Genomic DNA, 16912 nt, shown 5'->3' with positions numbered 1-16912 from the left:
TTCTTAAGAACATTCACATAACCACAATCCAGCGAAATTCGCTGGATTTACTGATATATATTTAATCACTTTAGATATTTTCAGGATTTTTTTGGAAGATTTTTACTCATTTTTTTGAAAATATTTACAAGAATTTTCTTGCCAAATTTGGGGGATATTTTTTTAAAATAAAAGTTTTAAGGGAAACTTTTAAGGAATTATTGGAATTTTCTTCCTGAAGGTCTTCCAAATTTTCAGAAATTTGTGGAATTTTTTGCTGATTTTTTTTTAGGATTTTTTTCAGACAAGGAAACATTATTTTTTGGTGTCTGTAAATGAAGACATCAGGAGGGTTAAAAGAATGAAGGAAATCTGGTGTTTCCAGCTGTGTCTCACTGAAACTGCATTGATGCTTAAAGAAGCTGTCAGGCTGTAAACTCATATAGACAAATCTCTCCCAAGAGAGCATGTTTGCAAGGTGGGAAAGCTGACACACCAGGGACAAAACAATGACACATCCGTAGGGAGATGCATCTTTTATGAAGTGGAAACTTCGGTCCAGCACAGCTAATGCCGACCTGTTTTGAGTCAGGAAGAATATTTTACAATGGACATCAGTGCATCTCACATAATAATGCCAAAGCAGTGGCAGATAGGAGCCTGTCAGTGCTGTCTCTATGCATTCGTACATGAGTTTGTACTTAAATGAGCGATCACCCGTCATCAGAAACTAGGCACAAATGATTCACCAATGGGAGAAGATTAATTTTATATCAGGTGGTTTGACTTTTCCGATCGTAGTGAGTCTCTTTCTTGTAGATTTTTAGGATGCAGCACCTCTGATTGAAAAAAAAAATGCAACATAACCTTGCTGCATGTCATTCTCTGCCACTTATAAAGTGTCCAGCGTCCAATAAACCAGAAAAAAACACCACCATTCCAATCGTAATGCACTTTCAAGCCTAATTTATTCGTAGGTTTTTGCAAATTTCCATATTGACACAAAACTTGCGACAGTGCAGACTCTACACACTGCATGCTGACTTTATGTGCCACAAACTGGCGATACTGCACCACGGTCATGTATTCCCCATCCTTTGTCTTCTTCTCTCCAAGGAGTTTGGTTTGCACACACTCATTCCTGTTGTTCAGCCAAAAAAAACAAACAAAGGAACTCTTGTTCTTGCTGCTATAATATTTATTTATTGTTTTATGTCAAGCAGCAAGCCTTGTTTCTGGCACAGTGATGTCAAAATGAAGAAATGTAGATAGCTCTTCTGAGTTTAAATGGTGCCATGTGCGTGTTGTGGGTTTGTTTTTGGCCGAGGCTGCGGAGGAAAACGTGACTGTCACTTGAGGCAGACATCGTCCTGTATCTTGGCTGGCCTCTCTTGCTTTTGCTTGCAGTGTTGCCTTTCATTATGTCAAAGAAAGAGATTATTTCCAGGCAGGTGTGAAAAGCCGGTAGCATTTCACAGTTCGTTCACAGATTCAGCGCTTGTTATAAATCTTCTTTTGGCTTTAAAGGTGAAGCAGGAAAGAAAGCTGTTGTCGGAAACATACACATTGTGCTCACGTATCCGCTTTGTTGTTGGAAAAATTAGCGAGAGAGAGAGAAAGGATGAGTGTTATCTGGTAAGAATCTGAGATTTATGTGGAAAATCTAATCAATTTGCTGATTCAAAACTATTCGTAGCATAAAATCACAAAACAAGCAGTTTATTTGGGGTTATTTAAACATCCAGGCACGTGAGTTTTCCAGACTGTGCACCGAAAAATCAGTGCTTTCTTGTTTACAGACATCAGAGCAGGTCAGTAGGTGAGAGGGGACGGTGGCAAAAAGTCAAGCAAACAGTAAATGAGGTGATAGGTGACTCTTGGTGTAGCATAGAGGTAACAACTGTGGCATCAGGAGGTGACAGAGCAGCGGTGGGGATGCTAGAAGTCATACTGCTGGTTTAGTTTCAATAACCAAGTGTTTAAAAGTCTTTTAACAGTTTCAGTTTCTTATTTATCTTCATGACACAATTAAAATGTTGAAATGAAACATAACGTCCATACAAAACACTCTTAAAGTGTTTTTTTTCCAGTTCACATCTTCCATAAGGATATCGCTTTTTTTCTAATTTAGTTTAGTTTAATACATCTGAACATTAATTATAACACAATTAAACAACACTGTCACTTTGTTTTAGTGCAAAAAAGTACATTTCAAAAATATTCACATTTAAGGAACTATCTTTTTACAAAACATTATGAACAACCTGAAATTTCTTAAGAAAAATAAGTGCCTCAGTGTATCATTGACATACAATATTTTACAAAAACTAGACACAAAACGACAAAAAATGAGACAAATGACACGAAGCAAAATAACAAAGAGACAAAAAACTAGACAATAAAGTTACAAAGTGACAAAAAAATGGACAAATGACAAAACGAGACAAATAAATTACACAAATGACACAAACGAGATCAAAAATGACAAAAGCGAAAAACAAAACGACAAAAAAATAGACAAACAACACAAGCGAGATGAAAAAACACAAAACGACACAAACAATGCACAAAGCTATGAATAAAGCGGAGCACAAAATGAGAAAAATAGGACAAAAACAAAAGCGAGACTAAAAGGAAACAGAAAACGACGAGATGAGACAAACAACAAAAATCAGACAGAAAACAAAAAAAACAAGACAAAATATTACAAAAATTATACACAAAATGACAAAAGAACAATCAGCAATATAATATTTAAGTTTATTATAAAAAAAAACTTGTTTTGGTCTTGAAATTATTCTAAATTTATAGTTTTACTCATTTCTAATTTGCAGTTAATGTCTTCTCTGTAATTTTTACACTTTGAGGGCCGGATTGGACCCTCTGGAGGACCGCTTTTGGCCCGCGGACCACATGTTGGACACCGTTGGTTTAAACAAATACAAACGAGCCAGAGCAGTTTTTTTGCCGAATGGGCTGCCTAAGCAAGACTAGACCACCACAATTTAAGCAAAACTAATAATTTTAAGGTTTTCAGCAGCAATGGCATCTTCAAATTCAAATGACAATGCAGACCTTAAGGGAAAAAAAAATTTACGTTGTGTGACTTTTACCTGGCTTTGTCCTCTTCTCGTTACTCAATAGGCAAGAAGCTGTTATGCATTCAGTTTTCTATTGCATCAGTATCATACCCATCCATCCATTTTCTTCCACTTGTCCAGCGTCGGGTTGCAGTGGCAGCAGGCTAAGCAGACCTTTCCAGATGTTCCACTGACCAGCGACATCTCCCAATTTATACTGAGGGATCTGAGGTGTTCACAGGCCACATGAGATATATTTTCTCTCTAAAAATATCTCCGTCTACGCCAGGGTGTCCTCCCAGGTTGACATTCCTGTTAAACCCTTAAAAGAAGGCACTGAATAGGCATCCTAAAGGTGTCCAAACCTCCTCAGCTGGCGCCTTTTCTAGCAAAAGAGCAGCAACTTCCTGGATGACCGACCTCCTCACTCCACCTCTAAACTCCAGCCACCCTATTGAAGAAACTTATTTCACTTGCTGGCATCTACAATCACTACTACCCAGAGCTCCTGACCATAGATGAGGATTGGTATGAAGACAGACAGGCAAATCCAGAGCCTCACCTTCTGGCTCACGACAGTCTGATACAACACAGCCAATACTGCTGATGCTGCACCAGTCCATCCATGGCGTATTAAAGTTCAGTCAGGTGCTTCCAACTTGCTGTTCATATATGCCACAACCGCCTGTCTGGATGGACATTTTGAATGCTTCCTTATCCTGTCTGGAGAGCAGAGACACCAGCGGTAGCTAGCAGAAGTATGAAAGACATCTACATGCAGATCTCAAGCTGAAATTTGGTGGCAGTAACCTGAGAGTGGACTTTGCTTCAGTAAGCCAGACAGGATGGGTCTGTTTCAGGTCAGCAGCGTGTTGTGAAACAGTCACATCTCCTGATCATCAGGCCACGCTGAGGCCACAGACAGGACCAGGAAGTCAGCAGTCTTATGCAGACTTTCAGGCCCTGCTGCTCTGGTATGCTGGTAAATCCCAGAGTTCAGCCTTTAACTAGTTTTTAACCAGTCAGGAAGGCTTAAGCAAAAGAAAATCACCTCTAAAGATATTATAGCGCTGGAAGTTAGGTGTGTCAGTATCAATAATTAATGCCAAATGTCCAATTGTTGCTGCTTATTACTTGTGAGGATGTTTTTCTTTGTCTAATGTGATTTTGAAGCTGTTGGTTTCGAATTGTTAGATAACTGTTTTTGTTTTTTTTGCAGCTGATCAGAAAAAACAAGAAATACACTGATTATGATTGTAATCATTAGTTGGAGCTGTAAACTCATGCAGAAGAAGCTGGTGGAGTTGAGAGATTGAACTCTTAAATAGCTGAGCCCACTTTTCTTTCTAAGTTTTTCCTAACAAACCACACAGCATCCAGTTAGATGTGCTTCTAAATGTTTGTTTTTTTTTTAGATGTTTTAGAAGCAGGGAAATCTTATTTATTGCCTAAACAAACCTGTCAACCTCTTACTGACAGATATTTACTCTCATTGCATTTTTTTAACTGACATTTTTTCTTACTCAGGCTGCAACTCAAGATTATTTTCACTGTTGCTTAAACTGTTGATCATTTCCTTGATGAACCAATTAGTTGTTGGTTTTTAAAACGTCAAAAAATGGTAGAGAATGTTTCCCAAGGCCCAAAGTGACATCCAGAAATGTCTAGTTTTTTCTACAACTCTGCGATTATTTAATGTTAACAAGGAGAGAAATATTTCCATGTAAGAAGCTGAAATTTGAGCATTTTGATTTTTTTTCCTTAGAAATTTACTCAAACCAATTAATCGTTTATCAATTCTGATATCTAGCAGACTTTAAATGTGATGTAATAAGAAGAACTGCAAAGATTTAAGCCATATCCTCCTGAGAACCGAGGAAAACAAGTATCTTTCAGTTAAATTTTTGGGGGATTTCCTGCCTTTTTGGAGCTAAAACAGCAAGTCACAATATAAAAATAATTTTAATTTAGAAAAACAAAAAAAGCAACACTTCAAAAATCAAAATAGGCTGAAAAGAAAACAAGAATGTCAATCCATTTTCGACTGAGACTTTAACCCTCCTGTTATATTGCGTGTCGAATTGACCCATTCTAACCCATTCTATTCCACCATGACTTGTTATCGCGCCGTCTTTCGCAGTGTTCAATCAGAACTTCGGCATTTGTCGAGCTGCCAAAGCAAACAGAAGCGGATCAGTGCAGGTGGCTTCTAAAAATAGCAATATTTGCATATCTAGACGGTATCAATTCACGAGGTGTTACTTTCTAAGGTTTTCTTGTTCTGTGTTTTTATGTTGGACACACTTTTAGATGTCATTCCTGCAAAGCAACAGGTTTTTGCTAAGCCTTGAATATACCACATCAATTTCTGACTCCTGTAAAATCAGTGTAGTCCCACAGTTAGTCTACATCAACAAAACAAAATGATAACAACGTCCAGCACACTGTGATCAATCTGAAATCAATTTGTCTTGTTTACTGGCACAAATTGAACCAGTTTCTTTTGACTATATAATAATAATCACTTTATTTGTGTAGCATCTTTTGAAATGCTTTACAATTCTAAGAAATTTAACGAGAACAAATTCAAACAAATAAGATCACAATCATGCAATATAACAGTTTTTTTATTGTTTCAAATAAAGCACATAATATTAGCAATGCAATTGTCAGATTTTTATTTATCAACTAATCTGAGGATTAGATTCCTGTTTAGTCCAGACCAACAGCCCCAAACTGAAAATGTCATAAAACTAAGAAAAGCAACAAATCATTGCGACGGGAGTGTGTGCATTAGTCAATATGTAGTTTTTGCTTTAGAAAGTGAGAAAATTCTTAGTCAAGTGTCATAATAGTTGTGAATAATGTGTAAATATGCTCCTGTTTAATCTCTAATTCTGCAACTATATCCAATCGAAGTGATTAAATCAAGTGTACCTGTGAGCCAAATATAGCTGTTGCTTTGTGGTGCAGTTAAAACATCCTGTACTATCAGATCACTTCCATCAATGCCGGTAAGTCTCGTTTTAATTTAATTAAATTGATGAAGAGACAAGAAACGAGTAAAAGACGGGAAGAGGCGCGTGAGAGGATGAGGGTGAAGGAAAATAGGAAACTGAGGGAACAAGAAAGGAGAACATGTAGTGAAAAAAGAAAGGATCCAAAAGGAGGTGAGAGCGCTGCAGTCGGTGCTGATGCAGAGAGGAGGTGAAAGAAAGATGGATGGCATGTATAAGACGGTTACCGAGGCTGAGAGATGGAGGGGAGAAGCTGAGCGAAAGAGAAAATAGGAGGCTGAAGAGTCTGCAAGAGGCAGAGATGACGGAGGGGGGGATATCTGTTTCCATGGCAACCCCAGCTCTCATCGAGCCGTGGCGGCGTTTTATTACTTATTTATTTATTATCCAGCCAGTAGTGCTGGAGGATTTTTCTTTGTTTTTTTATGCTCAATGTTCTAACTATCAGGATTGCACTGTTTCCTCTCTGGACGCTTATCCAGGTCCAGAGCTGCACATAGTTTCAGTATCACTTCATTTATTTAATTCCCCTGTGGATATGCTTTTTTTTATTGTAAAACGTCAGAACATAGTGAAAAATAGCCATTTTAATGACCCAGACTCAAGGGAGACATGCTGAAATTTCTTGTTTTATTAAACTATTCATCAAAACCTGAAAGATCTTCAGCCTTTTTTAAATAAATGACAAAGGAAAGTGTACATCTGTCGCATCCATGGTGTTTTTCTCCATTTTGTGTCCCTGTAAGCTCAATATCTTGGTCAGACATAATAAGTCATCTGAAGGCACAACCACCAACGCAGTGAAAGCAACAATTAATTCACTGATGGAAAAAAAAATCTGCACATTAACCTTACTAAAAATATCTCTAAGTCTGCTTGCTATGCTTCCTTTCAGTGCCTTAAGTTTTTTTTGTTCATTTTGGGACTCTTGTATGATTCCCATTTTAAAAATCTTTCCTCATCTTATAATGGCTCTTTACGCAGCCTCTGAGTTCATCGTGTGTCTGTAATCAGCATTTTGCCTCCTGCATCTTTAAAGCCCACTTTTACCTGATTGGCTAACTGAAAAGCACAATAGGTCTCCTTTTGAAAGTAAATACAACCGAAAGATGGTATTTGATTTGTGTGTCAGTGCTAAACAGGAAAGGAAAAAGGTTTTTTTGCAGCAGTAAGCAAGCTTAAACCTTAACATACCATTAAAAAAAGATATTTTAAATGTTAGCTATTTGTTAATTAGAATCTCCATTAGATGATGCAGAACATTAGTCACTTTTCCAGAGGTCCATACAAGGTTCACAATATGAACAGTTCACTGTCCTTCATTTATTCTGGTTCATTTTCATTATTTATTTACTTTTTTTTAAAGCGAGTGCTTTTGTGGGCCCACTCCACTTATCACACAGTATAGCTGGGGTTGGTTTTGTTCTGTTTGTTCATTTCTGTTCCATGTATCGACTAAATAATCTGATTTAAAGATGGAGCTATGTCTTTTTGTTTTGTTTTTTAAAGTAAAGAAGTTAATGATCAGTGTTTTCCTCTCCAGCTTTCCCCTGGTTTGGCATGGACATCGGTGGGACCTTGGTGAAGTTGGTGTACTTTGAGCCGGTCGATATAACCGCAGAAGAAGAACAGGAAGAAGTGGAAAACCTCAAGTCCATCCGCCGCTACCTCACCTCAAATGTGGCCTATGGTACGTCTGTCATGCACAACTTGACTTATTCGGATCTCTGACAGGGAAAGTCATATTAGCGATACTTGATCACGAGTTCTTCAGGGTTTTGTTCTTGACTTCAAGTTCAGTTTTTATTACAAACCAGATCATTCAGCTCTTACCTTCTGAAGCTTCAGGACACAACAGAGAACAACAGGTCAAAGAATAGCACAAAAAATCGAATGTTAAAACCGTTCATCCATTGTTTAGGTAAAACGGGCGTCCGTGACGTCCACCTGGAGCTGAGGAACCTGACCATGTGCGGCAGGACGGGAAACCTGCACTTCATTCGCTTCCCTACGCAGGCGATGCCACGATTTATTCAGATGGGACGAGACAAGAACTTCTCCAGTCTGCACACGACACTCTGCGCCACTGGAGGCGGAGCGTACAAGTTCGAGAATGACTTCAGAACGGTGAGTGTGCGACCTAAGAATATGTCTGGTTACCAACAAATGAAAAGACAACATGAGAACCTTTGTCTCTGGGAACATTTGGATCCTGGCAGAACATACAGAACATTTCAGTCCGAGCTTCTCAAATAGGGAAAATGATACTTTTCATTGTCTTCTGATTCAGATTTGAGCTGGCCAGACAAGATAAGACTATTATTAGATTATTAAATATTTATTTGTTATACTAACTACATCCTGAACCCATCTCAGTTACATTTACAGAATAACATTTGTCTCCAGCTATAAGACATAATTTGAGCAGGCATTCTCCTAACCTGGATTTGAAACTATGTCTGCATTTCTTTGTATACTTTCTGGTTTCTTCTAAATCCTTGACTTTTTAGAAGCGAGTGCATTTGGTGTCTTGCTGTCTCAGTGGCTGTTTCCTGAGTTCATTGACCCCGTCTGCAGTGCAGCAGGATCAATGAACTCTCCCTGGACGCTGCAGCACGAACCGGGCTCAACCTAAAGTCATAAACTGCTTTCATAAAAGTGACAAATCAATGCTTCTGAGGAATGTGGCAATCTTTGACATTAAATCATCTCGAGCAGTTTAAACCCATCTGTTGGCAGCTAAAATAGCATGTTCTTGATGTGTTAAACCTTCTGCAGATGGCCGACCTGGAGCTGCTGAAGCTGGACGAGCTGGACTGCCTGATCCGCGGCCTGCTCTTCGTCGATCGGGTGGGCTTCAACGGACACCCAGAGTGCTACTACTTCCAGAACCCGTCTGACACCCAGAGCTGCGTGAAGAAGCCCTGCACTCTGGACAACCCCTTCCCCATGCTGCTCGTAAACATCGGCTCTGGCGTTTCCATCCTGGCCGTGTACTCGGAGAACAACTACAAACGGGTGACTGGGACCAGGTGAGCAGACTTGGAAGCTGTTAATACATGTGCACAACATTTAGCAGCAAAATCACAAGGATCAGGAGTAAAATGAGGAACAGCAAGTCAGAGAGAGTGAAAGAAAATATGTAAATAATAGGAATAGCTTCATTTTTATAGCACCTTTTCAGTACAGAGTTTACAAAGTGCTTTAAAGACAGGGCAAAAAGATAAGAAGGATGCTCAAAAAGAACATAGAAACACACAAAAAAGTAGCATTTATTAACAGAAATATTAATCAAATAGAGGCTGTTATCACTCAGCTCAACTTAGCAGCAGATCCACAGGTAAAATAGATCATTCAGTCACAAGGATCGGGAAAAAAGTGAATGAAAACAAAGACTTAATGTGCAGTGCAGTGCATGGATTTCTACACTGTTTTACTGGATTTTCTGACTTCTGTTTGGAAGACTAGTGTCTCAATGCAGTCTGTGCGAAATTTAAAACAGCAGTTTCAAAATATCTGACTAAAAGTTCAATGATGTGTGAAACCTGAACATTTTCCGCAGATCAGAAGGTGCGAAAAAGTTGCATTTATCAACAGGAACATGAATCAGATAGCGGTTGTTATGACTAATGTGTGAATATCTGACAGGGAAAGTGAGGTCAGCAATACTTCATAAAAGGGTTTCCAGTGTTTTGTTCTTCATTTCAAATTCATTTTTTTAAATAGAATCCACATCATTCAACTCTCAAGTTTTGAAGTCTCAGGAAACAACAGAAAGTAGATTTTTTTGGGTCAAAGAAGTGCACAGAATCACAGGTAAAATAGATCAGTTAGTCACAAAGATCAAGGAAAAAAGTGAGGAACAGTAAGTCATACAGTGAATGAAAAGAAAGACAATATTGAAGAGTGTAAAAGGTTTATTTATACACAGTTTTATCACATTTTTCTAGTTTTTGGAAGCAAAGTTTCTCAACATAGCCGAAATACTTGTATGACAAGCATGAAAAGTGAAATTAGAGCAGTTTCAAAATATCTGACCAAAAGTTTGATGACGTAGTGCTACTACTGCCATGTAAAAGGCAGCAGATAATGTGTAAATGTGGAAAAAAGAAGCATTTACTTATAAAAATATGAATCAAATAGAGGTTGTTATGACTCAGCTGAATCATAAGCATAATAGATCATGTAGTCACGAGGATTGAGAAAAAAATTAGCAACAGTAAATCAGAGAGTGAATGAAAACAAGATGAAAAGTGTAACAGATGGATTTATATGCTGTTTTTTCCCAAACACAGCCCAAATCCTTGTCTAACAGAACCCATGTGAGCATTGAAAAGTTAAATTAGAGCAGTTTGAAAATGTCAGTTTCACAATGTCTGATCAAATCTTTGACCCTCCTGATGTCCTCATTTATGGGCACCAAAAAATAGTGTTTCCTTGTCTGAAAAAAACCCAAAAATTCAGCAACAAAAATCCCCAAAATTTGGCAAGAACATTCTTGTAAATATTTTCAACAAATTAGTAAAAATCTTCCCAAAAAAAAATCCTGAAAACATCTAAAGTGATTACAGATGTATCAGTAAAGCTTCTAATATTTTCTTTAAGAACATTCACATAAAAATCAACCAACATTTTGGTTGATTTTTATGTGAATGTTCTTAAGAAACATTTTTAACATTTCTTTTTTTCCACCAAAAAATGTTCAAAGATTTCTCAAAAATGTTGAAAATGTTGACATCAAAAGTTTTACTGTGAAATTGGTGTGAGATGGATGTCGTTGTACCAGAGTTAAAGATATTTTAATATGCAGTGGTTTTTGAGGAACAGGGAATAAATCTAAACAAGAAGAGGACGTTTTAGATGTAGATCTTACAGTGAAGCCAAACCTGTATCCAAAGTTTGTAACATGAGCCTGCCTCCAGTGACAAACTAGTGTCTTAAACACCTAACAGCATCAGTACAGAACAACTGTGCTGACGCAGAAACTAACTACCCGAATAACAGAAAACACACAAATGAGAGGCAAGCTGCTCACTGTAAATCTCAGAGTGACGGTTCGGCTGAGCTTTTAAGCCGGTGCAGCGATGACGGGTGCAGATTGACTGGGCTGTGGTACCGGTCCAATCAGCCGAGGCGGGAGGCAGCATGGGGGGGAAACAGCCAAAACAACAGGCTGAGCAGGAGCCAGTAATCCGACACAGGGGATTGCACATGTTCATTTGCATTCGGAACCAGGACAAGGTTAATCACACCAAAAAGGAAAAGGGAGCAGCCCAGGGCCAAAACACCAGGGCCAAAACAGAGGTAAAAATGTGGACCTCTGCTGTTGTTATTTAACCCGATGTCTGGCCTTTTACCCTTTAAACCAACGTTACAAACATTCAGAGAACACTCAGTGACTTAATCAAACAAAACCTTCTGCTAATGCACCCTAAGTTTTTCATAAGCACTGATTAAGCTGAGCAAAACCTACCGACAGAGAACCTCTTACTGTTGGGAAACTTGTCCTAGTTCGGCAGGAAGATAAGCAGCATTTCCACAGATATGTTTTTGCAGACTATTGTCATTTTTTAGCCCAAGTGAGACAAAAACGGTACAAAGATTAGAGACGTTTGCAGCGCTAAAGTTCACCCGGAGCCTTAAATCAAAGAGTCCTGAAGTTGAAGCAGTGTTGCACGAATGAAATATGTGCAAAAGGTGAAGGTGGATAAAAACCTTTTATAGCTTTTGTAGATCTGTCAGATACGCAGCTGTTTGAATTCCAGCAATAATATCTATTATCACCTTGTGTACCTTTTAAACTTACGTAATATGAGAACAAGATGTGATTAGATAGTGAAATAAAACACACAGTGGGACAATAAAGTCCCTCCCAGATGAAATGAGAGAACATTGATGTGTGAAAAGTTATGATGTTTCACATAGATTAACTTTAAAATCACCTATTATGCTGACTGAGCCAACTTATCACTATATTTTTTCGTTACTATTTGTTCTGTAAATGAAAAAATGTGTCTTGTTGCAATGACATCAGAGTCTGTTTGTACTTTTACAACTATATTTGCAAGAACCACTTTGAGTTTTAGACCATCAGTGTGGATGACTGTACATTAAATTGATGTATTTACTTGTTACTTCAGCACATTTATTTTAAAATGTCTGTAAGTTTATTTTTAATTTTCATTTGTTCTTGTTTCGGTGCTTGGATGGGTGCCAAAAAATTACACTGTGCACAAAAAACCCTGATATTTACACTTCTCAAACTCCTTCAAACGTTTTTTTTAAGGGTTAAGGCTAGAATTAAGTACAGTTTTGGGTAAGTGTTGGAATTAGGTGCTTAACTGTGATGATTGGCGTAATAAACTAGGAATGTGTTTGTCTAAAATGCTTCTAAACTGAAAAGTTGTGGGTGTTAGTAGCCTCGTTGTTACATTAATACTGATCAAATTGTATATTTTAAATCAGCTGTCTCATAATCTTGGCTCTGTTTATCCATCCACTAACCAGATGTTTATTTTCTAGTCTGTTCACATCACGTTTTACCGTTGAGGCCAGCAAGTGCGACATTTACTCCGTTTATAAAGGCGATAAATTGAAGGAATTAAGTCTGACTCCACGGTTAAAGGTCAGATAAACAGAATTCATGTGACTCTTAAATGAGAACAAAACCTCTTCCTGTGCCACCTTTGTATATTACGCTTCTTTAACTTTTCCTCATAGCTCCTGATTGTTCTCACATCTGTTTTCATTTCGTCTGCTCTTTTTTAATCCTTTTGTCTCTGTCATTTTCAGTCTTGGAGGTGGTACATTCCTGGGCCTTTGCTGTCTGCTGACGGGCTGTGAGACGTTCGAGGAGGCGCTGGAAATGGCCAGCAAGGGCGACTCTACAAACGTGGACAAACTGGTGAAAGACATCTACGGAGGAGACTACGAGCGCTTCGGACTGCAAGGCTCCGCCGTCGCATCAAGGTGAGTCCTGACAGCTTCGTCATGATCGACTTCTCCAAGACACTTAATCCTCTGAAGGTTGAATGCATCCGTCACCATGAATACAAGGGTTGTGATGATACTTGTAAGCATACAGGCCTGTAGTATGGAGCAATGAGGTGTGAACTCTCTGTGAACCATCAGGATCTGTGAAGCAAAACAATACAAATTCTTTCTAAAGACAATCTTCTTATTAGTGGAATCTGTCTGTGTTTTTCTTTTCAATAATAAAACCCCCCCGATTTGTCACAACCTGGCTCAAGACTGAACTAAAAATAAGTTACTTTATAGAACTTATAAGGGAATTAACCTCAATTTATAGCACCACCTTATATAATATATGAGCTAAACCACCACAACTCCACCCTGTAGACTCATGTAGGTCACAAATTACACATTTTTAAAACCAGGGCCTCCCTCTTAATCACTGATGTTTTGAATAATCAGAAAGTTACACTGCAGCCCATTTTTAAAACAAGATAACAGCGCTGTCCTATAGTTTCTGTTAGTTTTTCCTACACCGCTGTTGCCAATGTTGCTGTGATTCGCTTTGTGCATGCACTCCTACTATATTTCTATTTTAAAAACTTACTATTAGCTGTGTTTTGTTTTTTTCCTGTACTGGAGCAGAGTCTTTACAATGTTAGCTTACTTATAACTTCTCTGTCAGCCCTCATGTTATATTCTGATTACCAAAAAACATATATTTAGATCCTTAATTTCCCAAATTTTTGACAACTGATGTGTTCAATTGACAACTACTAATAGTTTAGGAAAGGATTTGGTTGTGGGAAGCCTTCTAGTAAAGAGAAATGATCAAGTGCATGTTTTTTGTTCCTCTGACTGGAAATCTGATGTTTTTACATTTGATATATTAACCAAAGACACCAAAACGTGAGTCTTTTGGTTTATGTGGGCGTCACAGGAGATGTTTTGGGAGTTTATTTTCAACTGGCTGTGCTGTGACTGTTCAGCAGCTGTTAATAATGCATTTCTGATCATGGATGACGCATACTGGGAAAAAAAGCAAAAAAAAAAAAGGTTGAAAATTTGGCCTAACTTTGCAATTTGGTTACAGCTTTGAAGCAAATCTTAAACAAATCTACTTATTATTCATAAAAAACAGGAAGAACCTCGATAGATCTTTACTCTAGCAATTAATTAGAGCTAATTAATTAATGTGATGCACATTATTTAGCTAATTTTATTATATAAATGAGATCAGCTTGCAACTTGCTGAAGCCGCTTAAAGTTTTGCTTCATTTGTATGCATTAATTAGTAAATTGCTCAACAGTGTAATGGTGAGAACATGAATTGTCCAGAATGAGTTGACAGGGTTTTAATAGAAACTACAAAAAACAAATACCAGCAATCAGTGAATGAAATAACAACTGATAGTAGTAAATATTAGAGAACACAAAGACTAGCTCGCTAATCTGGTTTTAGCATGTATACAGTAAACCTGCAGCTCCAGGTTCAAAGGTTGGTCCATAAAGTGAAGTAAGAAACGTGTTTTATTGCAGCGATCACATTATAATCAACATTCCTTGTTATGGTGTTACTTGATGTCAAACGGAAGGTTATTGTGACATTTACAGAGGATGGTGCCGTCTTTCTGTGTTGTTTGTTTTGTTTAAAAGTCAGTTTAACCTGTACAGTACCCAGGAGTGTTTGTGTTTACAAGGGAAACAGCATTTTTTTTTTTAGATGTCGTGTTTTTTGTTTTGCAGTTTTGGTCACATGATGAGCAAAGAGAAAAGAGACAGCATCAGTAAAGAAGACCTGGCCAGAGCCACGCTGGTCACCATCACGAACAACATAGGATCCATAGCTCGCATGTGTGCCGTCAACGAGGTACAAACACACAATCCTGCTCGCCGTCACGCACATCCTACCAACCATAACAGCCTGTATAACTTACATAATACAAACATAAGAGCGATTAAAGCCGCTCTCTGCAGTAACATGAACCATTAGCATGCTCTGGTGTTGAAATACTTAACCCTCCTGTTATCCTCATTTACAGGCATCAAAAAATATTGTTTTCTTCTCTGAAAAAAATCCCCCCAAAAATTCTCAAAATTTCAGAAAATTTGCGAAACCTTCAAGAAGAAAATTCCAATAATTCCTTAAAAGTTTCCCTTAAAAGTTTGATTTAAAAAATATAAAAAATCCCCCAAATTTGGCAAGAAAATTCTTGTATTTTCAAAAAAAAGTAAAAACCTTCCAAAAAAATCCTAAAAATATCTAAAGTGATTCCTTATATATCAGTAAAACTTCTAATATTTTCTTTAAGAACATTCACAAAACACAAAAAAATCAACCAAAATCCAGTGAAATTCGCTGGATTTTGGTAGGTTTTTTTTGTGAATGTTCTTAAGAAGCATTTTTAACATTTCTTTTTTCCCCAAAAATGTTCAGAAATTTTCCAAAAATGTTGAAAATGTGGACATCAGAAGTTTCACTGTGAAAATATATTTTTTTCCACATTTTCAAAGTTTGAAATGGGTCATTTTGATCCGCAGGATGACACGAGGGTTAAAAGCACACACACACACACTGACCAGGGTTTAGCTCGTCGACATGCCAATAATCTACACACAACTCAGCTAGTCACCACTTTTAATGACTTACAACATCAAGTTAACCGAATGCTTGCTCATTACACAAAAACACACTCATAATCTGTATTTTTGGCTTTCTATCAATGGTTAATCACAGAAATGACATGCAGGAATTGTTTTTTTTTTGCAGTTTTAAGAAGCTAAAAATCTTCTTTCAAGTAATGTTTTTTTATGTTTGTGGTTTTCTTTATCGTTTAAATTACACTGATTTAGTTAAAAGCAGCCACAAAATCCTCAGATTTCCTCCCAACACGCTGTTGAGGTTCACTTTTCAGATTGTGGCTGCTAATTGGCGTCATTTAATTAAAAAAACCAACCCAAACAGTTTATCAGTGTCTGAAGTATGTACCACGTTCAGATTTCCTGGAGTCTTTCTGTGTGCTGTGAGCTTCTTTACAGTGTTGCCTTGTGGCATGGCGATCAAGCAGCATTGTACAGGGCTATCACTGCACACAGAGCTGCAGCGATGTAGGGTCGGTTGCATGACTTATTTCTTATGTTAACAGATTAGTGTACTAATCACACCCTCATGTGTGGGCACAGCATGAAGATAGCTACTCTCTTGTCTTTATTGCAAGTGTTTGGTGCTTTTTGTACGGCTAAAATTAATCAATATTAGGTTTATTAGAGCTCATTTTAACAGCAGTGTAACTGCAGTAACCGTTTATCAGATCTGTAGCTCCGCCATGTGGTTCAGATGGTTGTTGCACTTTTCCCTTACAAGGTCACCGTTCTGACCTTTAGCCCTGTTTATTTTGCGGCTGTTTGCTCATGAGAGTGTTTTTATTTACAAACGTGCTTAAGGACAGATCAAAGCATTTCCTAGAAAGTTTAATGAAGTTCACATTGTCATCTTACAGTTCATAGAAAGAGTAAAGAGCACCAACTTTTGGTGTATTTGAAACCATTTTAAATGTCATGTTTTTTTCCTTTTGCTTTTTCTTTTTATGTTATTGTTTTTGAGCCAATCATTGCCTTTATAGGATTAATGCCTTTATCTATTAGTTGAGAGGAATAAGAGGACAGAAATATGGAAAGACGTGCAGTAAATGTCCCCAGGGGGATCAGTGACTTTGCAGTTTATTATTCAGCTCTAGGTCATTTTCACATTTTAAAGAGCCCATATTCTGCACATTTACAGGTTTATGATTTTATTTTGGGGTCTACTACAATTTGTTTACATGCTTTAATGTTTAAAAAATATATTATTTCATCTCATACAAT

The 16912-nt window shown here is 37.6% G+C and overlaps 1 protein-coding gene across 2 annotated transcripts in view; it reads left to right on the top strand.

Annotated features, from left to right (window-relative positions):
* pank1a (pantothenate kinase 1a) overlaps positions 1-16912 on the top strand; it is a 30389-nt gene that overhangs the window by 7612 nt on the left and 5865 nt on the right. For both annotated transcript variants that reach the window (XM_055018337.1, XM_055018338.1), the window contains exons 2-6: positions 7620-7766; positions 7998-8203; positions 8855-9108; positions 12869-13045; positions 14795-14918. In XM_055018337.1, coding sequence (XP_054874312.1) covers positions 7620-7766; positions 7998-8203; positions 8855-9108; positions 12869-13045; positions 14795-14918 — 908 coding nt within the window. The remainder of the gene's footprint in view (positions 1-7619; positions 7767-7997; positions 8204-8854; positions 9109-12868; positions 13046-14794; positions 14919-16912) is intronic.

The sequence above is a fragment of the Amphiprion ocellaris genome, chromosome 16, assembly GCF_022539595.1.
Source record: "Amphiprion ocellaris isolate individual 3 ecotype Okinawa chromosome 16, ASM2253959v1, whole genome shotgun sequence".
Classification (NCBI taxonomy): Eukaryota; Metazoa; Chordata; class Actinopteri; family Pomacentridae; genus Amphiprion; species Amphiprion ocellaris.
The sequence above is the reverse complement of the archived record's forward strand: the minus strand, read 5'-3'. Positions and strand labels throughout refer to the sequence as shown.